Source organism: Vulpes lagopus, chromosome 5 (assembly GCF_018345385.1).
Source record: "Vulpes lagopus strain Blue_001 chromosome 5, ASM1834538v1, whole genome shotgun sequence".
In the NCBI taxonomy this organism is placed as follows: domain Eukaryota; kingdom Metazoa; phylum Chordata; class Mammalia; order Carnivora; family Canidae; genus Vulpes; species Vulpes lagopus.
Window position 1 is genome coordinate 70,415,225 of NC_054828.1, and position 19,616 is coordinate 70,434,840.

The 19,616-nt window shown below is 51.5% G+C and overlaps 1 protein-coding gene across 6 annotated transcripts in view; it reads right to left on the minus strand.

Moving 5' to 3' along the window:
• Window positions 1-223: 223 nt before the first annotated feature.
• Window positions 224-19,616, minus strand: part of KCND3 (potassium voltage-gated channel subfamily D member 3) — a 196,613-nt gene continuing 177,220 nt past the window's right edge. For 4 of the 6 annotated variants that reach the window (XM_041755067.1, XM_041755065.1, XM_041755066.1 and 1 more), the window contains exons 3-9: window positions 11,082-11,244; window positions 4,990-5,091; window positions 4,547-4,636; window positions 3,446-3,550; window positions 2,968-3,024; window positions 1,584-1,831; window positions 224-879 (exon numbers count right to left, since the gene is read on the minus strand). In XM_041755067.1, coding sequence (XP_041611001.1) covers window positions 678-879; window positions 1,584-1,831; window positions 2,968-3,024; window positions 3,446-3,550; window positions 4,547-4,636; window positions 4,990-5,091; window positions 11,082-11,244 — 967 coding nt within the window. In that variant the 3' untranslated portion in view covers window positions 224-677. The remainder of the gene's footprint in view (window positions 880-1,583; window positions 1,832-2,967; window positions 3,025-3,445; window positions 3,551-4,546; window positions 4,637-4,989; window positions 5,092-11,081; window positions 11,245-19,616) is intronic. The other 2 variants (XM_041755070.1, XM_041755071.1) reach the window with 2 other exon arrangements.

Here is a 19,616-nt window from a genome sequence, read left to right on the forward strand (position 1 = left end):
CACGTGACCTCACCCACCTGGGGGATGGAGAGAGAACTCAGCAATAACTGACTTCTTAGCTTAAAAGCTTCTTCTATAAAAGGAGGAAAAAAAACCTTCACAAAATGCATTGTTTTGGTTCAAAGGTATTGGGTCCATGGAGAAAAATATTTCACAAAAATCCGTTGGTGTTTTGTTTTCCACCTTTTCCCATGAATAAATATTATCCATTAAGAGCCTTGAAAAAGGTGCTTAAATACACAGTGTTATATTTTCTTCCTGTTTTGCATGTGACAACTTGGCCCCTGTGCTGCCCTTGATCTTGTATTTTCCTCACCAGGGTCTCCAAAAACAGCTGTTCTTGGGTCTGAGGCAACCCCCCTTCCAGGCCCTGCCCTGGCACGCTGCCTCCATATCGCCCACTGCCACCCCATCCCTTACTACCCTCCCTTCCTCTGGCCCCAGCGAGGTGGAGGATCACAGGGCCCGGCCGTTGTCCATGTCCCTGCCAGCAGCGGTGAACCTCAGGTGCCCCTTTGCCACCTCCTTTTTCCTTCCAGGCACAAGTTGTCAGTGCTAGGGGTGTGACAGGGCAGGCAGAAAGAGTGGGGAAGGTGGGGGAGTGGTGCCGGTGGCTGCCCACCTGCAGGCCAGCCCCCTTCACCCTCACTCCCTGCACTGGCCCTCTGTCCAATGGTTTACAAGGCAGAGACCTTGACAACATTGCTGGCTATGGAAGGAATGTTCGTGTTGGGGCCGGGGCTGGCGGGGGCTGGCCGACTTTCCCCCTCTGGGGTTAGAGCTGGGGGCGTGGGGATGCTGATGATGGCTGTAGTGATCTGGGATGTTTTGCAGTTTGGTCTCAGTCCGTCGTCTGCTTTCAAATTAAGGCTGGAGCGACTGGGATAAAAAAAGAGTGAGTTGGTGACGGTTCTTCCTGCCATTGTCTCAGCGCACCCTCGACCTCTGCAGGTCTAGCTCATGGCAACCAGGGCGAGCTCCTGCGGCCCTCTGTCTCTGCTTCTGCTAATCATCCTGGAGCTCTCCCTTCTAATTAGTAATTCTAACAATTGCAAAGGCAAGTTACACGGAGCTTTGGAATTCAGAGTATCCGTTTTTACCTTACTCATAGACTGTTTACCTATCATTTGTGGCATTTGACTTTTGTTTTCCCCTGAATTCCTTGCGACTCATTGGAGGTCGTGGGAAGTGGCCTAAGTATAAGTGGAGAAAGGAGGAAAAAGGTCAGTCTGTGGTCCAAAATCAGCCTGGGATAAGTCATGTCTAACACAACTGTGAAAACTGTTTCCTTGAGAAAACATCCATTCTATGCACCGGGACAGGTTTTCTTTGTTTCATTTTTTTTTTTCAGTTACTGTTTCTGGTCTCTAACCCTACCTTGGGCCTAAACCCGCTACAGCATCATCCCAAGCATAAGAAGGGCCTCTGGGTTAACTTGCAAGGATGGGAAGGAAGGTGGAGGAGGCTCATGCCTCAAATGAGTGGGGAGGGAGGGCTAGCAGTTCTCCCAAGGCTGAGGCTGTTCCCTTCTGGGACTGGCACGACTCAAGCCTTGGGGAACGATGGGGATAGAAGCCACCCACCTGGTCGTGAGGGAGGGCTGCTCACTGCCCTGGATGTGGATGGTGCTGAGCTCTTGCATGCTGCGCAGGCGAGTGGCTGGCAGGTTGGAGTTGGGCAGGTGTGTGGTCTTCTTGCTACGACGGGAGCAGCAGGTGGTCGTGAGGCCCGGGTGACTGGACAGCGAAGGACTTCTTGTGGATGGGTAGTTCTGCATCGAGCTCTCCATGCAGTTCTGCTCAAACATCTGCTCATCTATGAACTCGTGGTTCTGTGGGAAGCAGAAGGAGAAGGGGTAGGAAAAGGGTATGGCAAGGAGGGGGATGAGCCCCCGTGCTCTGTGTGGCTGCCTGTCTGTCTGGGCCTTGGGAGGAGGACACCCAGCTGCCTGGAGCACAGATAAGCATACAGGAGGGGCGATGTCCCACGGGCATCAAATGCAGAAAGAAAAAGATTCCTATCGGCAGCCCTGGCCATCCGGTTGAATGGTGGGGACTGTAGCCATTAAATCCTGATGGGATATACGCTCCAGCTGTGGCTTTGAGCTGATACAGAGGGCCTGGAGGCATTTAAGGGCTGCTTCCTCAGAACTAGAAGCCCACTCGACTGACTTTGCACAGGATCTCCTGGAGGTGGCAGCGTAAGGAGTGGCTGACTTGGGGGCGAGGGTACTCTATGTCTTCAGTGCTACGTTGGATTTAAGGGGTGAGATCCTTATGAATCTTGGGGAAGTGTGAAATCTAAGCTTTGAAAGGCACTGGATTAGTCACAGAAGTGAAAGAGCCCTGCTCTTGAAGGCTGGGGTCAGACTGATCATTGTGGTTTGTTTTCTCCCACCTGACCACAGGATATGGATCCTTAATATATCCAGAGGCACAGGAGTCCCCGAGTCAGATGTACACATAGGAAGGAATGCGGATGTCTCCTGGTACTTACTGAACCCAGAATAATGGAAAGATGGCTGTTTGGTCAAGGTGACTAAAAACCTATGGCATTAATGGTCTGGCTGAGGCCACCAGTGTGAAAAGAAAGTCCAGAGAGAAGTAGCATGAAAATAGAGGGGGGAGGGAGAGAGAGAGAGAGAGAGAGAGAGACCGACCAGCCCTGGCAGCCAGTACCAGGCGTCCCCGCAGGGCTGAGGAAGTGGCACATGGACACTCACGGGGCACCAAGGTGGGCACCTTGTTCCGCCGCCCTCTCCAAGCCCTTGGGGAGAAGCAGTTGGGTAGTTTAGCACAGAGCCCCCAAAGCCTGAGCTGCTACTGGGTGCAGCAGGAGAGGTAGGAAAAGCCCCAGAAGAACTGACAGCACATGCAGAGAACCAGACCCGGGGGTGAAAAGAGGAGAATCCACAGACTCAGGAGAATCAGAGAGGAAAACATCAATTGAATTTTTAAAAAGTTATACCTTGATGGTGGAGGTTCGTACAGATAACAGGGGATCATCCACAAGATAGGACAACCCCTACAGGACAACATGCCAACAGAAGATAAAAACACCATTGATTGTACATTCCAGCATTCCCAAGCTCCATTCTGACATTCAGTCCCCCCAGCCCAGCATTCCACCTAGAGTCCCACATTCTACCCCTTGCTTTCTGCATTCTCCCTCCTTTGTCCCGACATTCCACCCCTTGCTCCAACAGGACCCTGTTGAGACCCCACATTCACTCCTTCCATCCCAACATTCTCCTTCTCTGCCAACAACCCTTCCCTGAAACCCGGCATTCCATCTCTTGAATCCCAGCTCCCTGGCCCCACGGTCCAACATTCACTCCCTCAGTTCAGCATTCCTCCCTGTCAGTGCCAGCATTCCATCCCTCCATCCCCAACATCTCAGCTCTTCAAGGCCAATGTTCCAGACCTTCAAATCCACACATTTTTACCCGGATCCTTTCAGTTGACACATTGCACCCAGCACATGCAAGTTGGGAAGGGCAGTTGGGTCCAGGCCTATCCCGTTGGCAAGCTCTGGGTCTTGGAGAGAAGTTCTAGATGCACATGTACAGTTTTTGACAGTGAGACAGATTTGACAAATCTTGGCAACTAGGGTTTTGAGTACCTTCCCATTTTGGAAGCCCTCTTTGGGTCCAACCACCATATAGTGTCCACATTTGGCTCATATAAAGAATCATCTGCCATCTATCCCCCCTGCATTTAGAAGCCAAAATATGGGACATTCAGTAGAATGGGTGCTGAGCCTTGACCGTGGACTCTTTGGGGAGGGCAGGCCTAGAAAGGAACAAGGAACTGCACTTTGTCTCTCTTGGGTTGTCCACCTGATGTCTCCTCTTCCCTACTATCTCTCAAGATTTTTTTGCCAAGGGTCCAGAGTTGGCCCCACTGCCCTTCCTTTCTGTCTCTTTGTGGGGGCACAGGCAACATGCCACATTCCAGCTACAGCATCCTAAACCATGGCTCGATCTTAATAATATATCTTGCAGAATCTGGGCTCCCTTGGGCCCTAGGGTGAGTGAGAGAGACTGGAGTTGATCAGATCCCTGGTTATAGAAATACAGGCACCCCCTCCTTCACTCACTGTCTTCTGTCTAAGGAGTGATGATGTAGGAAGCAAAAGTGACCCACAAGTTGCCTTGGCCTAGCCCCAGGGAGAGGACCAGAAGCTCTGCGGCAATCTAGGATAAGTCCAGCCCAAGTTTTGAGGAGTAAGGCTCAACTGGACTGAAGAACTGAGAGGCAGAGCCCTCAGCTTGCAGTAGTGACTACGAAATGGGCTCGAGGGCCTGTGGAGGGGGCACCTGTGTTGGCCTCCTCCCCTGGTGACTGTGACCTCATCTGTGGGGCCTTCCTCCTGAGGCCTGATTGAGACCTCCTTCCTACTTTTTGTATTGGAGATGGAGACACTGACTTCTGCAGCCTGGGCCCAGGGTGAGGATGTGAGTGCAGAGTCCTCACTCTGTGGGCTCTGGCCCTCAGAGAGGAGGCGGGGGTCAGGGGTGAGAAGGGGCGCAGTGGTTGGGACTCACAGTGGTTTTCTCCAGGCAGTGTAGCAGATGGTGGTGCTGGCTCTCAATGAGCGAAGTGGTCTTGCCCATGTGCTCCTCCTCTGGGGTGCCCTAGTAGGAAAGGAAGAGGCTGGGGATAGTGCTGGTGGCTCTTCCTGTCTTCCCCCATGTCCTTCATTTCTCCACAGGAGGCAGGAGAGCACCAGAGGACTCATGGTGAGCCCAGTTTTAGGGTCACCGGAGAACACACCAGCTTTTGGGCTGGGAGCCCTGGGTCTTCAGTGGGGTCAGGTGTGATGGTGACAATCCAATGGGAGGGTCAGTGGAGGGCTGCCCCCCAGAGAAGGTCTGGACACGTGTCTTTCTTTGGGTTCACACTGGGCCTCTGAGGTGGTGGTGCCCCCAGGAAGAGGAGAGCAGCCTATCCCCCTCCATTCCCACTGCCAGGCCCTCCAGGTGCCTACCATCAGCTCCAGTGCCTCCGTGAGGAGTCCGTTGCGCTTGCTGTGCAGATAGGCATTGGAGCTGCCTGTCTTGGCCACGCGGATCCTGGCAAGGCGGGCCTTCTGTGATCGGCAGAGAAAAGAGCATGAGCGAGGCTGAGGGACCAGATGCATGTCTGGCAAAGCCAGCGGTGACAGCAGGCAGTCCCAGAGCAGCAGCATTCCCAGGTGATGCCTGTGAAGGGGACAAGGAGGCTTCTTCCCAGCCCCACGGACCTCTGTTTACGGACCCTGGGACTGGGTCTGAGCCTCTGTGGACCCACCTGGTGCAGCCTGGCCCTGCTCAGAGTTCCCGGGGGTTTCCACTCATGTCTCCAGCCTCGGTGCCATCCCAGCAGCAGAAATACCACCCATTAAAGCCCTCTTTCCTCCCAAAGCTTCATGACCTTTACCTATTCACTATTGCACTAGGGAATTTCTCGTCTCTAACCAAACCACCAGCTCTAGAAAGGAAAATGTGTTAACTGCTCTCCCGACACTCCCCAGGGCCCAGTGTAGTCCTGTATCCAGCAGGCGCCCAAACATCAGTTAATTAGAAAAGCAAGGAATGTGCATCTGTGCCCTTCAATATTCTTAAATTCTTTTTTTAAAAAGAAGATTTATTTGACAGAGAGAGAGAGTGAGAGAGAGTGCGCAAAACAGCAAGCACAAGCAGGGGGAGCTGCGGAGGGAGATGCAGACTCCCCACTGAGCAGGGAGCCCGATGTGGAACTTGAACCCAGGACCCGGGATCACGACATGAGTCGAAGGCAGATGCTCAACCCCTGAGCCCCCCAAGCATCCCACACTTCTTAACTTCTTCCCTTCTTTCCATTTTTCCCTTGATACTTACTTATCACTAAGGGAGTAAATGGTTTCAGGGTTCACCTTGCCACTGTGCCCTAGCACATAAACTCCTTGATGGGGGGAGTTTCAGCTTTGTTCATGGAAGTATCCCCAATGCCTTGTAATTTTTAAATCAATAAATGTATTTACAACTGCATGTCTGCTTTGGGGAGTGGATTCCAGCACGGATGGACCAATGCACGTATGTGCTCATCATGCGTGTCTATGGAATGAGAGCAGGTGCATGCATGTGTGACACGGTGGTGGTGGGGAGGTGTGTGTGGTGGGGGGAGTGTGGGACGCATTCTCATATACCCCTCCAGCTTTCACAAGGACGACTGAAAGCCCTCCCGGCTCCAGCCTGGGAAGCCTTGAGCTGACGCCCCGCGGAGGCCACACGGTAGCTCAGGGCCGGGGCAGTGTCTTGCTTGCAGAGGCAGGGGAGGCCGCACACAGTGTGCTGGCCGCTCTCCTCCACCTAACAGCCAGGGTCGGTGTCATGGTGACGGCAGCACAACCACAGAGGGAGGTCCAGGAGGAAAGAGTCTTTGCAGGAGACGGAGATGGATGGGCAGAGGGTTTCTGCTGGTTAAAAGAAAAATGCTGCCAGAATCTGGAGTCCTGCAGACCCAGAGGCAGCCTGAGGTCCTCGCCGCTGGGAGCAGAAGAGCCCACCCATCCTGGGGCACAGAGTCCTTCCTGCTGTGTCCGTGAAGGTCCCCGTAACTTCGGCACGGACCATGAGCAGGACGAGAGTCCTTGGCAAAGTGTGACGGTTCCCATCTCTTGCCTGCTTGTCCCCGGCATGGAAAGGGCCCTTCCAAGCAGCCTGCTGGGCTGGTTTGGGTGCTGAAAAGAGGCCAGGGAGTCAGATCCAGGCACGAAGGGTCCCCGCCGGGACAGCACCACTGCCTTTCCTGGCCTCCAAATACCGGCAGGAGGCCGGGGCGTGGGGTCGGCAGCTCCGTCTGCCTGTAGATCCGAGGAAGAGCCTTCTCTGGATGGTGAGAACGGAAGCGAGCATCGAGCAGGGAAAGACTGTGGACCAGCCCTGTCGGTCCTCCCCTCCCTCTGCCTGGACCCTCCATCTGAGCCTGGGACAGCGACCCCCTCCGCCCGCCACATGTCTACCTTCAAGCACATGGCTCCTCATTCAAGGACAGGACTGTTACTGCCTTGGGTGAGGACCGGGCGTTGAGAGCCACGGATGGAAATCCAATTGTGTCAAGCTCATTACAGCCTTATATAATTTGATTGCGCCACTTAGAGCCAGACCTCTCTCATATCTGGGGTCTGTCTTCATTGCTTTCTGGAGATGAAAGATTCTTCTGTTCTCCTTTGTGGCACTTATTTTAATCTTATCTCACCCTGGGCTCTATTACAGCAACAGAGTGTCATATCAAATGCACAACGCTGTTTAATCATTCCCCACACAGGATAAAGAGGTTTGCTATTGTTTTTACAGGACCATACTCAGTACATGAAGCTTGGTGAGGATTTCTTGTTTGGCTTTGAGCTCCTGAGAGCCAGAGTCTGGCTGACATGTCTTTTTATCTTCGGAGTCTGACACACAGCTGTGCACGGAGCAGGTGCTATGACAGGCTGGTGAGGAGCCAGGAAGGAGGATGAGCCTTCACTGCTGGTCAGAAATCCATTAATAAGGCCCTGGTCATGGGCTCATCGCCGTGTGGGCTGCTCGGCTTCTCCCTCTCCCACTGGCCATAAGCATGATGTGAGAGGTTAAGAGAGAATGTGGCCACCACCTAGGTTCTTCTCAAGACAAGAAAATGGAAGATACGAGGGGAAGTAGCTTCTCCAGGGCAAGGCAGTGGCCTGGACGGGCTTATGCTCAGCTCTCCCTATCTTCAGGCCAAATGCTGCCTCCTTAAGGCCCTCTCCCCCTTCCCTTAATTTCAGCGCCTGTCAGGCAAGTTTCTAAACTGGATGAGCGAGGCCCAGGCAGTTGCAACTTTAGCCAGGATGGCGATTCCAGGGTTGGAGGAGAAGTCTGGAAGGAGGATGCTGCTGCTCTGGCTACAGTTCCCGGCAGTCTGGGCTGTGAGCATTGGCCTCCCCTGTCCTGGGAGACGCAGAAGAAGGAAAAAGAGGGAGATGTGGAAAAGCCACAGGAGAACATGGACAATTGCACTCTTGGGCGTTTGTTCCAGAGAAATTAAGAGTCATGTTCACACAAGAGCCTATTTATGAATATTCACAGCAGCTTTACTTATAATAACCAAAAAAAGTAATTCTTATAGCCCCGTGGCGTGTGATACATCCATGTCCAGCAAGGAAAAGGAATGGACTATTGGCACACACAACCTGGTTGCATCTCCAAGAATTACATGAAATAAAAAAAAAAAAAAAAAAGCAAAAAACCAACCAGTCTCCAAAGGTTACCTAACATATGAAACCATTTATGTTACATTTTTGAAATGAAAACATTATGTAAACAGAGGATAGAAAAGTGGTTGCCAGGGGTTTGGGATGGGGTAGAGGTAGGGGGAGGGATCTTCATGGTGCTGCACAGTTCAGCCCTTTGGCCAAGGTGATGGATGCGTGAACCGGCATGGGTGATAAAGCTGTATCAGACTCACACACACTCACACATGCAAGTACAAGGAAACTGGGAAAGTCTGAACAGATTCATGGATCGTATCAACATCCACATACTGCTGGTGATGATCTTATAACTTCCATGTGAATTGATGCTTAGGTCAATAAAAATTACTAAAAAAGCCACCCACTCAAATGTTCCCCTTTGTGTCCACTGCCAGGCCTCCTAACTTTTTTTTTTTAAGATTTTATTTATTTATTTGACAGCACAAGCAGGGGAGCAGCAGGCTCCTCCATGAGCAGGGAGCCCAGTGTGGGGCTCGACCCCAGGGCCCCAGGAACATGACCTGAGTGAAGGCAGACACTTAATGGACTGGGCCACCAGGCTCCCTAGACCTCCTTACTTGATCTTCAGTTCACTTGGCTTTGAGAACCAAGTTTCCCAAGCAAGTGGCCATGGAGTTTTAGTAACACCCTCAAGGAAGCGAGTCATGACGGGAAAGGATGACAACTTTCATTTAGTTGAAGCATTTGCTTCACAGTTGAGGCAGGGAGCTTATCTGAGCATGTGGTCTGGGCTGAGAGCTCTCAGCTTCACTGACCTCCTGCCTGTCCTGTCTCGTCTCCACCACTGAGTCCCCTATACCTGCCTTCCTTGATTCTCAGTGACAGACTCAGTGTGGGAAGCAAGGCAGGATTCTTTTCTTTTTTTTGCCCCTTGTAAGAAGCCCAAGGTGAAAGAGACAGAGCCAGCAACCTTGAGGAGAAATGTATCCAGGGAGGTGCAAACACTGAACATTTACTCTGATTTCAAAGGGAGAGGGAAGGCGGTCGGGAGGGAGCCAGGAGGGAGCTGCATCCTTGACAGCCACAGGAGGGGTACAGCGGGGCTGATCCTTCCGCATGTAGTCACACAGGGTGAGCTTTGTAATGTCCTGTTGGAGATGACCACTCTCCCCACCTCTCTAGGGGATGAACAGCAGGGGCTGGGATGCTCTAGGAGGCAGGTAAGGGTGTGGGCACTGAGGGGAAAGTGGCTTGCAGGAGCTATTTAGCACCTGGCCGGCCTAGGCACAGCAGTGGGCTAGCCTGTGAGCTGGGATCCCGCTGGCCCTCACCCACTGGACCCAGACACCTGCACCAGGCCCACCCCTGGGAGGTGGGGGTGGGGTTGCTCTAGGACCCCTGGCCTTCACGATCCTTGATTGGGGATGCAGATCCCAGGCTCCCCCTGGCCCTTCCTTGAGGTGGTATAGTGAGGTTAGATAGTGTTTGTACCTGCCTGCTGGCCTGAACAGGGAGCAAGGTAAGACTCCTATTTCTGGGATGGCTAGCAGGGGGTGCGGGGCCGGGGGAGGCCTGCAGTTTGGGTGAAGAGGTAGGAAACAGATGTGGAAGGGGATGGAGAGGACAGAACATAGCCAGCAGATCAGCCCAAGGCAGGCTGGCAACATCCCAGGTCAAGGTGAGTCAAAGGGTGCATGGGTCCAGGCCAAGGGGGGGTGGGCCCCTGTGGATGGGGAACCACCTGAGCTCACTCTATGATTGCACACTATGTATTATCAAGTGTTATATATAATCGCCCATGTTTCAGAGCTGACCTTCATGAACTCTGTGACTTGGTTCCAGACAGCATATGCAGATATATTCTGAGATTCTGGATCCCTCTGATGCATCAAGGAAGCCCTGTTACTTGGTGTTTCCCCTGCAACTGGGGGACAGGGAGCAGGGCTCATGGGGCGGGGGGAACAAGCAGCTGCACGCACAGGGCCTGATGCGCTGTAGGTACAGGAAATATTTGTGGACTGAATGAACGAAAGAACAAAATAAGGACATGAATCTCAGGCCCCCATAAATGACTCTTTCAAGGAGGCTTCCACCACCATCCACTGTGCCCAGAAAGGCTCTACTGCACCCCCTGGAGGCTGAGCTGGTGCTGAAGGGGCACCGGTTTCAGCCCAGATCAAAAGAGAAATGGAAAACCTGATGGGTCCTCCCCTTGCCTGATGGGAATCCGGTAAAAGTCTCGACCCAAGAAGCTTCATGAGCCAGAGGCCCTAAAAAAAGCACCTGGGCCAACATTAGTCCTCACTCCATGGGCGAACGGGCGCATTCACCTGCCCTGCCTCCTTAAGTAGTGTTGGCCACCCTGAGGTGGCTGAAGCCCGTCCTGCCATTTGTCCTAGAACTCAGCGACCTCAGAATATCCTCCTTTCAGAGCACTCGCTTTTCTTCTCAGCCAATTCCTGTTTTGTCCATAGGTTCTGTGTAGGCTGGCATCGGGTACTGGAGAGCTATTCTGTGCCCCAGGAAGTTCCTGGCAGGGAGACCAAGGGTCCAGGACACCAAGTGTTGGTGGCTGAGATCTTGAAAGGGGAAGCTGGGGCTCAAGGAAATCGCATAGAACATCCAGGAGGGGGGCAGTCAGCTTATGGATGATTGAGGATTTGTTGCACATGGTGGCTGCCCAGGGCTCGGGGCTGGAGTGCAGGACATGGTGGGTAGGAAGGGACATGAAGCTGCCTTACCTTCCAAAGGAAGAGGTCATCTGTGTCGGGATCAGCCCGGGGAAGCCCAGGCCCAGCGACCTGACTGTCTCAGCAGCACAAGGCATAAAGCAGTGGGCCGGGCCCCTGTCTGTGCTGCCACCCAGACTCCCAGCTGAGGCTTACCTTCTGTGCCCTGCGTTTATCGGCTCTCTGATTCTGGTGGTAAATCCGGCTGAAGTTGGACACGATCACAGGGACTGGCAGGGCAATGACCAAGACGCCACTCAGGGAGCAGATGGAGCCAAAAATCTTCCCTGCAATTGTCTTGGGCACCATATCTCCATATCTGAGAGAGAGAGGGTGGGGAGAGAGAGAGAGAGAGAGAGAGGGAGAAGGGGGAGGTCACTTGGGAAACAAGCCAGGCTTCCCTGCCCATCACTCATTCATCCATCCATCCATCCATCCACCTACTCATCTATCCACCCATCCATCCACCCTTCCACTCAATCACCCATCCACCCACCCATTTACCCATCCATTCATCCATCCATCCAACAGTTGTTTCAAGTGCCTATTATGTGCCTACTGTGACCTGAGAGTGAACAAAACAGACAAGATCCCCATGTTCTCAGAGGCAACAACCTCCAAGGGGATGACCATAAATAAGAAGGGGAACACATCAAAACGTTCACTTGTCATTATGTCTAAAAAAGAAGAGATACAGGGGTTGTGCCAGGAGGAGGCAGTGTCGCTAGGGAGCTCTGAGGAGCCGACAGGTCAGCTGAGATCTAAAAGTCGTGCCACAGCTTGGGGAAGAGTGTGCTAGGCAGAGGGAACACAGACACAGAGGCCCTGAGGCTGGAGGGAGCATGGTCTGCTCTCGGAATGCCTACAGACCTGCTGGTGGGGGTGGAGGGTCATCATATAAGAGGAGGCCGAGGCCACCACACGGAGTGTGGATTGTGTGCTGCAATGAGCAGCCACGGATGAGTATTAGGAAGAAGAGCAGCATGATCGCATTTGTGTCCACAAACACAACCAAAAGGCCATGCTCTGTTCGCATGGGGATTTACTATGCATGAAGCACTTGTGCATGCTTACCTCCCACGAGCTCCACGAACCGTGTGGGCTGTGTCCTCCCCACCGTGCAGACGCAGAAAGAGAGGCACACAGCAGGTGGACTGCCCGTATTGGGGGACAGGCTGCGATTAAAACCCATTCCTCTTGCTTTTGTCAGTTTTATACCAACCTTACCATCTCAGAGGGCAACCAAGCACCCCCTGACTCAGCCCCTTAAGCCACAAAAGTGCTGGCACAGCTCTGGCTCTTCAGAGCTCCCAAGTACTTCACGCCCCGGTAGGTGCCCCCGGCTGGTGCTCAGTCCCGGGCAGGCAGGCCAGAGCCTTTCCTCCAGTCCATAGGGACTCTCCACAGCGGTTACATATTAGCCTCTTCATTATTAATAAATTAATAAATTAAAGCTCTAGGGCAAAGAACTGTGATGACTCCTTTGGCTGAAGCCAAAAACACCATGTGTGGAGCAGAAGCAGGTGGAGGAGGACCAGAAAGTGCTGCCACTGAGACAGCGAGACTCATCGTCACTTGTCCTGAGGGGACCCAGGTGTCCTGAGGATGCAGAGAAGAGTTGGAGGGGATAGGGCAAATCTTTTCCGGGGGCGGGGGGAGGGTGCCATCCTCATCTCCTAAGCACCTACAGGCCCTGTGGACGATATGCCAGCTGTTGACATGTGTCTGGTGAATGGATGAGTGACCTCCCTCACTGAGGCCTCCGAACACCCTGTGAATAGGCTCCTCTTTTGCAAATGCTCTTCCTTCTCCCTCAGTCTTGGCCCTCTGGCCCGGCTCACACCATCTCTACTGCACCACTGACACTAAACCTGAGTGAGGCAGCTCTTTGTGGGATTACTGGTGTTAGGTTCTCCTCTCTGCTGTGCTGCTCAGGAGGGGCCTCCAGTGGTGCTCTGGAGAGCCTGGCTTCTGCACTCCAGCAAATTGGCGTCAAGCCCCAACCAGCTCACCATCAAATCACTGCATGATCTTGGGGCAATGTGACTTTGGGCCTCAGCCTCCTTGTCTGTTAAATGGAGACAGAACGAGTAACCCAGACCATTATCCTACTGTGACGTGTGCAGGTCCATAAATAATACGCACAATTGCTTTGGCCCAGGGCATCCTGGACACCGTGGTCTCTGTTCCTGGGAAACTTTACAAACATAGCTGATGGTCCCACATTCAACTAATCCCAATGATGAAGAAAAGGAGGTTGTCCCTAGAGGAGAATCATAGTAGCTGGGACTTTCAAGGATATGACTGAAAGGTGGGCGTCGAGCTCATGGCCACGGTGGAAATGAAGTATGGCAGGCGTATGTAAGCACGGTGTCCAAAAGGCTACATGTTGAGGCGGTGGAGGCTGGTGAAAAATGCTAAGGACATGGCAAGGTGGCTTTACCCCTGGGAAAAAAGAGTGAGGAGTGGAGCTATGTGTGCTCCTGGTGCAAATGGTCTGCTGGTGACATATGACAGAGAGCAAGCAGGACAACTCAGCTCCTGAGCACTGCCTGGTTGAGAAGTCAGGACATGGCACAGAAATACTGAGACACTGGAGGCCGAAATGCTGTATTGATATTTTTGAAGACGAGGGAGAAGAAATCTAAGAAGCCACAGACCATCAGCTCTACCATCAAACTGCTGGCAGAATTTGAGAGCAGACATTAAGTGGACAGCTTGCGAACACTTGGAAAATAAGCCATCTTGCTCACCAGCCAGCCACCTTATTTTTTGTTTTAGAGGGTTCACTGGCTGGTGGTTTGGGAGACGGCTGCATGGTGATGTTAGCAAGCTGTGTTCCTGCCCCAGTTCCTCAAAGCCCCGACGGGGAGGAGGGATGGGTATGGATGACAGTGCAGTCAGTAGGGGAAGAACGAGACACCGGTCTCTCATCATCTCCTAAAGATGACCTGGGCAGTCCTGTGCCCGCGAAGGAAGCTCCTGGCTTCTGTGTGGGAAGGGTCTCCTTTTGGTGAGAGGGGAAATAAGTAATGAAATAAGGAATGGATTGCAAGCTCGGTCTCCAGGGTGTGTTCCAGAATTTGTCAAGAACTTACATGAAGCCAGAGGGAGGCAGCATGGCCTAATGATTGACAGGAGACTGAGACCGGGCCCAGTTTGATCCCTGGCCCCACATTACTTACTGGTTAAACGACCTTGGGAAAGTTATTTAAGGGGAGCCTCTACCAACATAAAATGGGTTTTATATACCTAACTCACAGGGTTGTTGTAATCATTCATGAGAGGATTCAGAAGAGGCACCAAATGTTGTCTCTGGGTAAATGTAAATTCTCTATAAATAGCCAGCATGGTGGGCACCTCTTGTTTTGTCCACTCCAGGCTCCTGTCCAGGAACTGTGCCCTCCCCACCACTAGGACATAACCTCCGTCCAGAGTAGCTGGTTCCCAGAGGAGCTGCTGTTTTCCTGCAAACGCTCTCCTATACCCCTGCTCCCACCGGGCACAGTTCCCAGGTTTCAGAACGAGGCATCTGACTCACACGAGGTCAGTGATCTCCTCTCTTGGGTTCATCTGTTAACAGCTTTACTGACATATAACTTATATATCATATAATTCATCCATTTAAATCCTACAATTCAGTATTTTGTTAAAAGATTTTACTTATTTATTTGAGAGAGAGAGGACACGAGTGAGGAGGTTGGGGCAGAGGGAGAGGGAGAATCAGGCTCCATGCTGAGCAGGGGGCCTGACACGGGCCTTGAACGCAGGGCTCCGGGATCATGACCTGAGCCAAAGGCAGACATGTAACTGACTGAGCCACCCAGGTGCCTTCCACTCAGTATTTTTTTAGTGTATTTACGGAGTTGTGCTGCTATCATGACAGTCTAATTTTAGACCATTTTTATCACCTCTTCCCTCCAAAAACCCCGTCATATCCAGTAGCAGTGGGGGATCATCCCACCCCCGCCCCTCAGCCCCAAGCCACTACCCAACTGCTCTCTGGGTAGATTTCCTTCTCTTGGACGTTCCACATGGATGGAATTGTAGAATACGTGGCCTTCTGTGTCTGCCTTCCTTCACTTAGCCTGATGTGCTGTGGCTTCAAGGTTCATCCCCGCCTTGGCAGGGTCACTAGTTCAGCCATTCTCATCACTGGACGATATCCCATTGTATGGACGTCCCACATTTTGCTTCTGCCCTCATCAGTTGATGAACATTTGGGTTGTTCCTGCTCTGGAGCTGTTATGAATCAGTTCTGCCCTGAAGATTTGTGTACAGGTTTTGGTGCGGAAGTGTGTTTTCACTTCTCTAGGAGTCATGTGGTAGCTGCATGTCTAACAGTGTGGGGGACTGTCAAACCGTTTTCTAAAGTGGCTGCACCACTTTACATTCCCACTAGCACTAAATTAAGGGCTCCACTTTCTCCATATGTTCACCAACACTTGCTACTATTTGTCTTTTCATTCTAGCCATCCTAGTGGGTGTGAAGTGGCATCTCACCGTGGCTTTGATTTGCATTTCTCCCTCTGGCTACTGATACCGGGCAACTTCTTCCTTTCCCTGGAGTCTCACCTTTGAGAGGAGACCAGTCTCTTCTAAGAGGGTTGACACTGTGACGAGTAAATCTCTGGAGTTGTTGGCAGCCAAGTGTCCTGCCGCAGGAATAAGCCAGGCTGTAGTCAGAGAAGGAGCAGGCTGACATAATGAAAGAGGTGAGAGGTGCCCGGGGGCTCAGGGGTGAGCGTCTGCCTTTGGCCCAGGGTCCGGGGATCGAGCCCCACATTGGGCTCCCCACAGGGAGCCTGCTTCTCCCTCTGCCTGTGTCTCTGCCTCTCTCTCTGGGTCTCTCATGAATAAATAAATAAGATCTTTTTTTTAAAAAAAAGGTGACAAAAGGGGAAGGGAGTCTGAGGGAGTCCAAATTCCTGCACTAATTCTGAGGACTGGCTTCACCTTCACCTTAGCCAATAAGTCCTTCTTTTTGACTCAGCACACCAACAAATTATTGCTTTTGTTTAGACCTTCTTCTACTCGGATCCCATGGTAATAATGACGACCATGATGGTGTTGATCAGGGGACTGCTGATTATTTTTATTTTAAAATTAAGTTCCTTCACTGAAGTACAGCTGACACACAATATCCTATAGTTTCAGGCATGTATCATAGAGATTCAGTATTTCTGTACATTACACAATGATCCCCATGATAAGTGTGGTTACCATCTGACACCGGACAAAGTTCTTATGATACTGACCATTCTCTATGCTGAACGTTACATCCCTGTGACTTATTTATTTCATAACTGGAAGTTTATGCATCTTAATCCCCTTTATCTATCCCACCTACTTCATCTGTTGGATATTCTGGTAATCAACAGTTAGTTTCCTTTATTTACGAGTCTGTTTCTGTTGTGTTTTGTTTGCTCATTTATTTTGTTTTTTAGATTCCACATTTCAGTGAAATCACGCAGTGTCTGCCTTTCTCTGTCTGCGGCTGATTATTTTTAAGCAAGCTCTTCAAATTTCCAAATGACAGCATGACTATGAATTGAGGTCTTTTGGAGTCAAAGGATTTTAACATGTTGTAATCACAGGTGAAACCAGCCAGATTAATTTTAACAAAGATGAATGACAACACCAGCACTTTGATTCAAATAACCAACGACTTGTATAGTTGATCAGAAAAAAACAGCTTAAAAGCCATCTGTGTTAAAAATCACCAGGGAAATTTACCTTCAACGCGGCCACCAGCGTAATGCAGCTGCTAAAAAGCTAACACCACCATAGGCCGGATTGATGGGAGAACAGTGTCCAGAAAGAGGGAGTAGGTGTTTGTACTTGCCCCTTGGGACACATCGCTTCTAGGTTGCTGTGTGCAGTTCTGGGCACTATACATTCAGGAGGACATTGATGAACTGGATCATGTCCAGAGAAGGGAAGTTGGGATGGTGAATTGCCTGGAAATCCTCTCATAGAAGAAACAGTCAAAGGATGGGGAACATTGGCCTGATGCAGAGGGATGGGGAATGGAAGGATGGGTGGGATAATGCACTGGAGCCTGTGCTGGGAACTTTCTCTGTACCTGTGGGTCTCACAGCAACCCCATTAGTCAATGCTCCTGAGGGATGTGGAGCCCATGTCCAGAGGAGACAGTGAAGTGTTCAAGGTCCTCAAGGACTAAGGGGCAGAACTTGTTGGACTCAAGCCCAGGGCAGTCTTTCCCCATTGTCCTGTTCTCTCCTTCACATCAGGCAATTCTCGGGGGGTGGGGGGAGCGGGTGGATGGGGCGAGGATATCATGGGGAAGGGCTCTGGGAGCCAGCCGGAGCCTATCCATTTCTCCAGCTCTGCTGCTGCAGCGGCAGTGGTTCCGAGTGGCCGTACCCACAGTAAATCCTGGTTCTGTCACCTGTTAGCTGGGTGACTTTGAGCACATCACTGAACTTCTTTACCACGGTTCCTGGGACTGATAAAATATCAGTACCTACACTTCACTGGGTTGTTGTGAAGGATTAGTGAGGTCCTATTTGGAACATGCTCAATTCTGGCACATAAGGAAGAATCTTATTGATGTTTATTAAACAAATCCAGGGCCTAGACCACGGGGGCTTCTAGAGCAGACATCAATAAAAACCTCCCAACTGGACTTCTCACTTCCACTCCTGTTCCCTTTTAATTTACAAAGAACCACATTCTTTTTTTTTTTTTTTTAAAGAACCACATTCTTAAAATGCACATCCAAGCACGTCCTTCCCCAGCTCAAACTTTAATAAATGTTGGTGGAATGTGTGAGTCAATGAATAAAACATACCTTGCGATGTTGCAAAGACTACCTGCTTGTTACACACTAAACACTCATTAAATGGCAGCTAATTATGATCACAGGGACAGTGATGGCCAGTGGCCTTGGCCCAGGGCCTCCTGGGTCCCACCTGGGTAGGGGCCCCGAGGTGCAGGAGCTGACAGGGATTCTCTAAGTTCTAATGGCATGTATGGCCTATTTTCCTTGTGGAATTTCAAGCCAAGAAAGGGGTGAGAAAACAACAAAAAAAAGAAAATGTCATGGCCTAGAAAAAAAAAATTTCAAGCCTTAGCCTTATTTCCTTTTTGTCTTCCTTGTCTCTTGCAAATAAGGACTCCCTTCCCCCAGCCCTCATCCTGGCTCTGAAAGTGGAGGAAGGGAAGGGACTAGGAAGCCCCTCCTGGAGGTGACCCCCGGGGACAGAGGAGCTAGGGCACTCACCCCAGACTTAGGACTGATACCCAGACCTCACCTGGGGCCACAGTGAGGCAGCTGCCTGCCTCTGACCCCATGGAGGGCGGGGTGGGGGCTCAGGGACCCGGTACCTCTCAGTAGTCTGCAGTGATGTCTGGGCTGCAGCAAGAGCAGGGGAGCTTACCCTCCTAATATGGGAGACTAATTAATTTGTATTAGGGTTTAGGGATAATTAAACTTTTTATCTGAACTTAAGCTGCACAAACCACCCACCTTGTACAATTAATTGCTGCCTCCACTTCCTCCTCCAGGTGCTGAGAGATAAGTGCGAGCCCAGCTCCTGCTCTGATTCTGCCTGCCTCTCAGGCAGGGGCGAGGCCATGTATCTGGTGGGGAGTCCCTTCGTTCCTGGAGGCCAGACACTGTCTACTCAGGGCCCAGCTTCTGGAGCTCCGTCAAGGAGACACGTCCTTGATGAGTTTCCACCAGGGGGACATCAGCACCTCAGCGCCACACCCACTCCTGCACCCACCTTATTCCTCTTCTGCTCTGGACCCCTGGGATTGGGGATGCCGATGGGGGATGAAAGCAGCCCTGGTGGGTGGGTTCAGGCTGGGGAAGGCCTCCTTGAGCAGGCTGGGCACCATGGCAAGTTCCAGAGACTTTCCTTGTTCAGAGCAAAGGACAATGGCAGACCACCCCGGAGCACACACACTAAAACCCCAGCTTGCCTGATGTGTTCATCCCTTGACAGACATCTGGTCAGCCTCTTTGCATGTCCAGGTCCCCTCCCATGGAGCAGAATTGCTGTCGGGTTTGTTTTTTTTTTTTTTTTTTTTGTCTTATATCATGTCAGGTACTGTGAAGACTTGACCTCATTTGCTCCCTCCAGCAACCCTAAGAAATAGATACGATTATTATCCTTATGTTCCTGGTGAGGAAACTGAAGCACAGAGTGACTAAGTAATACGCCTAAGGTCACTTGGCTTGTCAGTGGAGGAACCAGGTCTCTGACATTCCCAATCTCTGCACACAATGACTAGTCCTTATGGCCCAAAGCCATGGTCCCTGAGAAGCCATCATGGCAGGCGGAAGTCTGGTTAGAGAGCAAGGGCCTCCAGTGCTGACGGCATCCAGGGCAGCAGCCTAGCTGTAACCTACCAATGACTTTAGCTCTGTGCTGTCGATTCTTGAGGAGAGGGACTTGGAAAATACAATGAGAACCTCATAGCACTTTTCCTTTCTACTGCATGCCTCTCCATCCATCCCCAACCCCCCAAATCAACCCACGTCTCTGGTCGTGTCCCCGCAGCCAGGCACTCTCCTGAGTTCACCCGCAAGGTGGCCGCTGTGGTGAGCCAATAGCCAAAGGATGGGTTCGCATTTGGAACCTTAAGTTTCCTCTGAAAACTCCACGTGGGGTGGACCCACAGGGAGAACTGAGGCTCAGAGCAGGATGGCCTAACAACCAC